Here is a 10,386-nt window from a genome sequence, read left to right as displayed (position 1 = left end):
ACAGCAAGAGGATTTTGGGAGATGCTTGTAAATAAACCTAGAATTTGTCGTCTAGCCAACTTGGTTCAGTTTATATGTTGTAAATATTTCTAAACTATATTTTGGGATCCCAAGTGTAAAACTTTTATAATTTTCTATGGAAATTACTATTTCTCAAGTCTTTCTTTTGTTTATGGCTTAATTACACTGTTTGACTTAAAACCTCGATTAACGAGTTGAAAGCACGTTTTTAAACTCACTTAGTAACGGCTCTAAAGAAGTAGGGCGTTACATATCCAATCAGTGATAACACTCAGTAGATTAATAGTTTATCATCCAGACAGTCAACCAATCTTATCCATAACTCAATATTCACGTTCATAATCAACAAATTATCACATCCATCAAATAATATTCAGGGTCGGCGCCCTTAGTCGCACCCTCTATTTAACACACTGTCTTCGGCTCACTTAGGCCGCCCCCAGTGTAATACTCACTGACTCCGGCCAGCTTAACCGAGCTCAGTGATAAATAAGCTGCCTCAACTACCAGTGGCTGAGCCGCGCCCTGTGCGCAAATATTGATTCCGACACCCTTAGGTTGGTTATCGCATGTCCCATGGCATAATAATACCATCTTGTTGACCCAAGATTTGGCCAACTGACACGGAGTCAAAATATGTTTGATATGAATGAAAGAGATGAGAAGAACGTAATGACAAAAGTAAATAAGACACAGTATTTTATAGTGGTTCGGCCCCAGGATCTGGTAATGACCTACGTCCACTTAGAATGATATTGATATAAAAACCAGAAGAGTGATCAAAGAATTAGGGTTCAATGAGTTTCACCCTTTTCTCAAGATCAATACAATATTCCTAGCATAATTACTATTATCTCTCACGATTCCAAAAGCCAAAAAAAGTCCCCTCCCTTGAGCCATCTCTTGCTATTTATAGGCTCAAGGGGGATTACAAAAGATTGTTACAGAGATTCTCTCCTGAATAATCGGATACTCAGGAGATTGTGTGAGATAAATTCGGGATTCACAAAGATCTTCCCATAAATGTCGCTTTGTACACGGAACTATCGACCAGACTGGTCGTGGGTAAGACATGCTTACACTGCTTCTAATGTGTCCTCTGGTCGATACTCTAGCAGAACGTTTCCAGGTGTCAGCCACGTGTCCAGGGATTACTTGCCACGTCACCAATGCTAATTTTATGGATAACACATCTCATGACATGATATACAAATATAGGGAGCTCTTAGTCCCATCATGTCCACATGGTTAATCACATTCACATAACAATGCATACAAACATAGGGAACACTTAGTCCCAACCTAGCCACATAATCAGGTGCAGCTTTCTTACCTTTCGATTCGCTAGCTTTGATCACTTGACTCCTTGAGCACGATCCCTCTCGAGCCCTAGTGCTCACCTAAACACAATCATAGGTCAAAGTCATCACCAAACCTCAAGTACAAAATCTAGCCTCGGGACCAATCCCGAGCCCCCGGGAAGTCCTAGTTCCACCAAACAAGGTGATGGAACCAAACCCTTGCAAATAACCCTTAAAATCCCTTTCTGGAAATAGGACAGCGCTACAGCGCTCTTAGGAGGACGCTACAGCGCTACAAGCAGAACCAATTTCCCCCATAAAGCTTGGCCTAGCGCTACAGCGCCCAAAGGCTAGCGCTGTAGCGCTAGTCACAGACAGGCAATACCCCAGTTTTCCCTCCTGCGATTACCTCGAGCCAAACTCAACCAAAACCTCTCCAAACCTTCACCAAACTCAAAAACAACCTTATTAACGCACTCCACTCATGCCAAGCACCCTAAATACCCAGAACTCAAGCACATGCATCCCTAATCTCAAAATTCACCATAGCCACTTCTAGATATCAAAACTCAGCAGAAACAAGTCAAAACATCAAAGTTAAAAGCTTAGAATTTCTTACCTTTAGTGGGAATTCGGTTTCAAGACAACCTCTACACGTCCTTAGCTTTCTCTCCCTCAACCTTTGGCTCGAATTCCCTAAAGTCCCCATCAGATTCAACTTAAACACCATAGTTCAAAAACCAAAACCAGAAACTGAAGAACTCTAAAGTCTTACCTCAGGTGATGGTGTGTTCTTGCTAAACCCCTGCCAGTTCTTCAAACCTAGCTTAGGATCCTTGATGCTCAGCCTAACCCAACTCTCCTCTGAGCTTTGCTCCAAGAAAACCCAAGAAAAGTGGTGAGAGAACCACAAACCGACCCTAGAGAAAACTCTCTGTTTTCCTCTCCTTTCTTTTTTCTTTCTTTTCCTTCTTCAGACTTCTGTAGTATTCTACCACTTCCACTAACATAAAGCCTAAGTAATACCCATCTTTAAAAAGCCAAATGACCTTAATGCCCTCCCTTTTATTTCTAACCCTTTAATCCACTTAAGGGCATTTTAGTCATTTCACCCCAATTCCCGCTAACTCCTCGAGTGTCTCTTATATTTGCCGCTTACTACCCAATACCTAATTAACTACCAATAATATTCCTTGATGTCAAAATAGACCCCAATATAATATACTCACTAAATTCCCATTTATACCCCAAGGCTCACCCCGAGCCGGGTATAAATCCCCGCCATGACTTTTTCGCTAATCTGCTCACTAAGATCGTCTCGAGTCACAGATCACAGATACATCCACATAATAATGTGGTCTCAACATTAGCCTACCAATATACACACAAGTACACAATTACGCTCTCAATGAGCCAAATTACCAAAATACCCTCACAGCAGAGTATATAGCCCCATGCATGCCTTTATCATCATATAGTAATATGACCCACATAATCATGCATATAATCATGTAATAGCACAGTAAATCAATTATGGCCTTCCCGGCCTCCTAATCAAGGTCCTAAACCTTATTAGGAAATTTGGGTCGTTACAGAGCAAGTCACTAACTTAAACCAAATGAGTGACTAAGGAGTCACTAGTGTGGGTTCCGTACCCTTAGTGTAACGACCTAAAATTACTAATAAGGCTTAAGAGCCTTGATTAGTGTGTCGGGAGGGCATAACTGGATTATGTGTGATTAAAATGATTAAATGCATGATGATGTGATAAGCATGCTTATATGATTATTTGGATAAATGTGATGCATGACTATGTGTACTATTATGCATGTAGGCACTGATTAGGTTATAAGGGCATATTCGTAATTTTGGCCCGTTGAGGGCATAAACGTAATTACTTGTGATTAATTGTTGAGACCACATTATATGTGGATAAACTTGCAGCTTGTGACTCGAGGCGATCCTAGTGGGCGGTTTAGCAGAAAAGTCACGGCAGGGATTTTTACCCAGCTCGGGGTGAGTTAGGGGGTATTTCTGGATATTTAGAAAATATATTGGAGACTATTTGTTATTGAGGAAAATAATTGGTGATTAGTTAGGTGTCGGGATGTAAGCAATAAATATTAGAGATATTCGAGGAATTAGCGGGAATTGGGAGTAATTACCAAAATGCCCTTAGAATGACTTAAAGGTTTAGGATTTATTGGGAGGGCAAAATGGTCATTTGGTCTAATAAGAGGATAAGTAATATTAATACTTTATGGACTTAGTGGAATGTTTAGAATGAAATAGAAGCTGAAGGAAAAGGAAAGAAGGGAAGAAAGAAGGAAAAACAAAAGTCTCTTTTCTCTCTCTCGGTTTAGGATTTCTTCTTCATTTCTTGACGAATTTTGGGGCTGTAACTCAAGGAAAATTTGGGCTAGAGCTTGGGTCTAGGGACCTTGATAAATCTTGAGGATTAGTAGAAGTTACTCACCCAATTAAGGTAAGTTTCAAGGTTGTTTTTCAGTTTCTGGTTTTGTGTTGTAATAGATTTCTGAACTGAGTTTTGGATGGGAATTCTAGGGAATTAAGCCTGAGAATTTGAGAGTTGAAAGCTGTGAAGGTGTGGAGGATAACCTAGGGTCGTTTCCCCATCAAAGGTAAGAAATTCTACCCTTGCTCATCTGGGTTGCTGGGTAATTTCTGAGTTTCTGACTGAGTTTTTAGAATTTTTGATTCAATGCTTGTTTTCTTTGTTTTTTTTGGTAAATCAGCAAACTTGTATTAATCACAACAACTACTTACAAACACCAATCAATACAGACACCAAACACAAAACAAAACAACTAAACTACATTAATTACAATATAACTCCCTCACCCAGATCAAATCCTCCTTACCAAGATTCCTATCAAATAACAATCTCAATCTACCACAAATATCTGCTTTAATGTTCTGAGAGACACTGGAAATTAAAGGGACCTGATGAGACCAAAAAGCTGAGTTTCTAGCCAACCATATGTGGTACACACAGGCAGCAAGAGAACACAGATACACTCTTCTTTTACAATCAGATTGTCTGCAACGCCTTATCCAATTCATCAAACCAGTCAGTTCACATTGGTGTGATCCAATTCGTAACCAGTTCAATATAGAGATTAGACAACTCTTACTAAACTGGCATTCAAAAAATAAGTGTCTGTGGCTTTCATCAAACTGACCACAGATGACACAAGTAGAGTCTTGGGCTATTCCAAACCGAAAAAGTCTGTCTTTAGTAGGCATCCTCTGCTTTAACACCAACCAAGAGACAAACTTATGCTTTGGTATGCCTAATCTATCCCAGATAGCAGCAAATTTCCATCTGATCTGGGAGGTATTCTTCATCAACTTATACAAGTTGGCTATACTATAACGATCCCAGTTGAGCATAGTTCCTTGATAAGACTCCTTGAACTCCTCCTTAATCCTTACAATTCTTTGCCAATACCAGCTGCTGGAGCTAGGCGCTGTATAGCTCCACCAGTCTTCTTGTTTTAAGTAAATCGCATGAATCCATTTCACCCACAGGTTCTCTTCTTTTTTCGCTATTGCCCAGACATGTTTTCCAATGGCACACCTATTCCACAGCCCCACATCTCTGAACCCCAGCCCTCCTCTCTGCTTAGGAAGAGTTACTTCAGCCCAGGAAACTCTCCCTTTCCCATTCGATCTGTCACCACCATTCCAAAGGAAGCTTTTGCAAATCTGATTGATTCTCTTTATCACAGTTTGAGGCAAAATAACTATTTGGGACCAGTAATTGTTTATGGAGAGTAAAACAGAATTTATGAGGACACACCGGCCAACATAGGACAGATTCCTAGAACTCCAGATTCTCAACCTTTTCACCATCTTATCCACCAAACATTCACACTCAGATATAGAAATTCGCTTATTACTAATAGACATCCCTAAATACAAGAAAGGGAGACTACTTCTCTGAAAACCAGAAGCCTCTGTTAGATGATACCAGTCCTCCTCTTTCATCCCAGCTCCATATATGGCGGATTTCTTCTGGTTAGCCTTCAACCCAGAGGACTCCGAAAATAATTGGAACCCTCTTAATAGCATATACGCTGCTTTGAAATCCCCCCTACTGAACAACAATAAATCATCTGCAAAGCACAAGTGAGTTAATTGCAAACAGCCACATCTAGGATGATAGTGAAAGTCAGAGTGTAAAGCTACTCTAGCTAGTATTCTAGATAAGTACTCCATCCCAATCACAAACAAAAGAGAGGACATTGGATCCCCTTGCCTTAAACCTCTTCTAGCCTGAATCAAATCAGAAGGGGTCCCATTAATCACAATCGAGAATCTAGCTGTTGAGACACAAACCATAACTAGTTGAATAAACTGGGTTGGAAATTTAAGAGCAGCCATCATTTCTTGTAAGAAGTTCCAATCTAGAGAGTCGTAGGCCTTCTGAAGGTCAATCTTAACAAGGCAAGCTGCTTTAGCATTTTTCCTTCCATACTCTCTAACCAAATCCTGACATAGCATAATATTATGAGCTATGTTTCTACCTTTGATAAAACCACTCTGGTTTTCAGAAATAATCCATGGAAGAATCTCCCTGAGCCTATTGCAAATCAGCTTTGTTGCAATCTTATATACCACATTACAACAAGCTATAGGCCTAAAGTCACTCACATTCTTAGGACAACTCGACTTAGGGATAAGAATGATATTGGTAGTATTAATTTCTTTAAGTATCCTCCCCGAGTGAAGAAATGAGAGAACTGCCTGAATAAGATCATTACCAGTGACTTCCCACGTTTTTTTATAGAACGCACTACTGTACCCGTCTGGCCCAGGAGATTTTTCATCAGGGATTGAAAACAGAGCAGCTCTGACCTCCTCTGGAGTATAACTTCCACACAAAAACTCAACTTGCTGTGATGATACAGTAGCTCCTTGCTGCACTACTGAGTTCAAAACAGATCTTCTCCCACTCATTTCTGTGCCAAGTAACTCAGTATAGTAATCCTTAAAAGCTTGTTGCACATCTTCCTGCTTATCCAACCAATTACCCTTCATATCCCAAATAGAGTATATGGCATTCTGAATATTTCTGTGCCGAATACTATTATGAAATAATTTTGTGTTCTCATCTCCTTGTTTTAACCACTCCTCTTTGACCTTCTGCTTGAGGAAATGGATCTTATTGTTGTTAGCTTCCTGATACTCCTTCCTTCTAGTGATCTCCTCTGCAATCAGTTGGCTGTTTCCAGGGTCTTCTTGAAGCTTCCCCTGAATATCAAGCAACTTTTGAAGCAACTGCATCTCCTGAACAAACACATCACCCTTCCCATTTCTACCGCAAGCGTACGGTGTATTGCAATATAGTTTTAAATTAAAAGATGTCGAACCCACAGGGATTAAATATTAAATTCACTAATTACTACTACTGTTAAGTCTATAATTTTAATTAGAAAAGCCAATAAATAAATTAACAATTAACTAAAGAATATGAAATAACAAAATAACCAAATCTTATGCTCTTGAAAAGTGATTAAATAGAAGATAAATGTACTAGAGTAATGATTTCACTATTCAATTATGAACATAGTTTCTTTATTATTCTAATCAATTCTCCTCATTTGTAATTTCTAGAATTATAATATAATGCATTTATCTTTCTCAAGCATATATGCAATTAATCTCAATTAATCAATATGATATCTCTATTCGCTATTAAATAATCAAGACGTCATTAAGCAATAGCTATTCTAAACCAAATTCATAGAGTTCAAGGAATCTCTCAATCTCACAATCACTCTATGTCAAATCTTCTTATGTCCAATCTATGTTTATCTTTCTCAAGCATAAACCCTAGATTTCAATTCACAATAATGATGGCCAAACATTAATATGATAAAAGTAACTCAAGAAGATATGAACAAACGAGAAGAATTTCATAGAAATAATAATAGAAATCACAATTCAATAATCAAAATAGATTCATCTAATACTCTAGCACAAAAAGAGTTTAGTTCTCCATTATAAACATAAACATAATAACAATGTACTTGTTCATAATAAAAAAACTAAAATGAAAGGAAGAAGGAATAAACTAGATGTAATGGTGATAATCTTGATGATGTCTAGCCTCCTCTTCTTCTCCGAGCCTCTAATCTCTGTCTAATCTCTTCCAAAAACCGTCCTTCGACCCTAATTAAACTTTTCCTTATATATCCCTTGCAAAAAGCCCTCTTTTGCCCTTCAAAAAATCTCAATTTACGATTTCCGTACGGCTCCCGGCGCTGCAGCCCCATAAACAGGTGCTGCTGCGCTTCAAATGTGCCAAAAACGAGCCTCTGTTTCAGTCAGGCGCTGCAGCCCTTAAGGATGGCGCTGCAGCCCTAATTCAGCCTGGAAATAGCGATGCAGCCCCTGAATATGGGGCTGCGGCCCTAATTCACGAATTTTGCATTTTTCTTCGTTTCACTCCCGTTTTGTACCAATTTCTCGCCACTTTTCCTTGAACCCTACACAAACAAAACACAAGCATAAAACCAAACAAAAACACCCTAAACACCTACAAATTAGATATAAAATGACACTAATAAGTGAATCTAAAATTCACTTATCAACTACTGAGTTCAAAACAGATCTTCTCCCACTCATTTCTGTGCCAAGTAACTCAGTATAGTAATCCTTAAAAGCTTGTTGCACATCTTCCTGCTTATCCAACCAATTACCCTTCATATCCCAAATAGAGTATATGGCATTCTGAATATTTCTGTGCCGAATACTATTATGAAATAATTTTGTGTTCTCATCTCCTTGTTTTAACCACTCCTCTTTGACCTTCTGCTTGAGGAAATGGATCTTATTGTTGTTAGCTTCCTGATACTCCTTCCTTCTAGTGATCTCCTCTGCAATCAGTTGGCTGTTTCCAGGGTCTTCTTGAAGCTTCCCCTGAATATCAAGCAACTTTTGAAGCAACTGCATCTCCTGAACAAACACATCACCCTTCCCATTTCTGTTAAGATGTCTCAGATCTACTCTAAGTCTTTTTAGCTTTGAAATTAGGCAGTACATTGGAGTTCCCTTTACATCCTTAGCCCAGCTTTCAGTCACTATTCTCTGAAACCCATCAAGATTACACCAGAAATTAAAGAATTTAAAAGGTTTCCTGGTCTCAGGAGTTGACCCAAAATTCACCATGAAAGGACAATGATCCATGTCACCTTCATGGAAAAAAACTACTTCTACAGAATTAAATGTCTCCACCCAGCGATTATTAGCTAAAACTCTGTCAAGTTTAGCATACACTCGGTCCTTCCCAGCTTGTTTATTATTCCAAGTGAAGAAAGAGCCCGAAAACTTCACATCAGCTAGATTACAATTCTCCACACATCTTTGGAAAGGAACTAACTCTGAACCATTACCTCTATAAGGAAATCTATCAGATGGAGCTAAAACTGCATTAAAATCACCCATAACAATCCAAGGAATATTAATACCATGAGCTAGTCGATCTAAATCCATCCATAACTGATCCCTGCCCTTCATATCATTAAAGGCATACACAACTGTTAAAGCAAACTGAGTTCCATTTTTGCATTGGATAATCAAATGCATCCATTGGTTAGAACCACCTCGAATATCGACATCAAAACTCATTGGGTTCCAGGCCACCACTATTCTCCCATTAGGATGGTGCTGTAAATTTGTAGAGAAGCACCAGCCTTTAAACATGTTTAGGTATAAAGACCCCATATTAGAAGCCTTTACCCTTGTTTCTAGGAGACTAACAAAACCTATTTTCTTGTTTGAAATCATTCTCATGACCTCCTTTTGTTTACTTGTTTTGTTCAGTCCCCTAACATTCCACCCAAACAATCTATCCATTTATGAATGGAGGCTCTCCCCCTCCATTCATGTTGGTCCTCATATCCTGTAATGTTTCCCCAGCTTTGATCTCAGTGTCTGAAAAGTGGCTCAGCATCATAAAGGAGTTGCTCTCTGATAACCCCTTGTTCTTATTCGTTATGCCCTTCTTCCCCTGTTTTTGCTGTATCTCCACTGAAGCTTCCCCAGTCACTCCTTTACTCTGTTTTGTCAAATTGCCATTTAGACTAATGTCTACAGTTGGTTCTTCTCGTTTCTTCTCCTGCCAGACTTTGGCGGGTTCCACCTGGTTCCCCTTCTTCTTACACATTTCCTTTCGGTGACCTATCCCTCTACAATGCAAACAGACATCAGGTTTCCATTCATAGTGTACTTCAACATATACAAATTCCCCCATTTCATCTTCAAATTTAATCTGATTAGGTAGATCTTTTGCAAGACTAACTTCAATTAAGACCCTAGCAAATTGCAACTTCTCTCTAGCCATTGTTGCTCTATCTTGTTTTACAAATTTCCCAATAGTACTCACTATCTTTGCCATAGATCGCTCCCCCCAGTACTTTAGTTCCAAATTACTCAATTGAGCCCAGATCGGTACTGTCAAAACTGTCTCCTTAGTGAATTTGGAATTCGGATCCCATCTTTTCATGATAAGAGGTTTCCTATCAAAGAACTGGTAGCCCCCATTCATAATTCCATCTCTAGCATCCACTGTATTGAATCGAAGAATAAAGACTCCTGGAACAAGGAGGTTGATTTTATCAATACCTTTGTCTTTCCAGATTCGCCTAAAGTAACCTTCCATCACCGTTAATGGAGGGTTAGCACCCAGAACATAGCATACCAGAGCAGAATTCCAATAGTGAACTTCTTCTTCTATATCTTCTGCATCTATCTTAACACAATCCGGCTTAATATGCAATATAGGAGAGGAATGAGAAGTACCTGCTTGCCCTTGCTTGGCTGATCCTCTTTTCAAAACCCCCAACCAGTCATTCAGAGTCTTCTTTATCATAGCATGACCACCTAGATCTTCACATTCCATCTCAACTCCAATCTGAGACTTCTGTGATTGCTTCTTCAAATCGTCGATCTGCATTCGATCTCCTGTTTGACTATCCATCAAAGATTCCTGAACCTGATCCTCCTCTTGCTTTCCCAGTCGATCTTCATTAGTGAC

The 10,386-nt window shown here is 39.2% G+C and overlaps 1 protein-coding gene across 1 annotated transcript; it reads right to left on the bottom strand.

Annotated features, from left to right (window-relative positions):
- Window positions 1–7,767: 7,767 nt before the first annotated feature.
- On the bottom strand, window positions 7,768–9,074 carry LOC133823720 (uncharacterized). The gene is made up of 2 exons (XM_062256565.1): window positions 7,936–9,074; window positions 7,768–7,837 (listed from the first exon to the last, which is right to left on the bottom strand). Exons 1-2 carry the CDS (start codon window positions 9,072–9,074, stop codon window positions 7,768–7,770), a joined length of 1,209 nt encoding a protein of 402 aa, XP_062112549.1.
- Window positions 9,075–10,386: the final 1,312 nt, after the last annotated feature.

The sequence above is a fragment of the Humulus lupulus genome, chromosome 3 (assembly GCF_963169125.1).
Source record: "Humulus lupulus chromosome 3, drHumLupu1.1, whole genome shotgun sequence".
Classification (NCBI taxonomy): domain Eukaryota; kingdom Viridiplantae; phylum Streptophyta; class Magnoliopsida; order Rosales; family Cannabaceae; genus Humulus; species Humulus lupulus.
The sequence above is the reverse complement of the archived record's forward strand: the minus strand, read 5'-3'. Positions and strand labels throughout refer to the sequence as shown.

Bases quoted from the DNA above. Each gene is read 5' to 3' on its own strand.
- LOC133823720 (XM_062256565.1), bottom strand. From the start codon at position 9,074: ATGGGGTCTTTATACCTAAACATGTTTAAAGGCTGGTGCTTCTCTACA. The intron at 7,838-7,935 runs GTGAATTTTAGA...TTGTTTGTGTAG, and splicing joins TTGAACTCAGTAGTTGATAA to GGTTCAAGGAAAAGTGGCGA.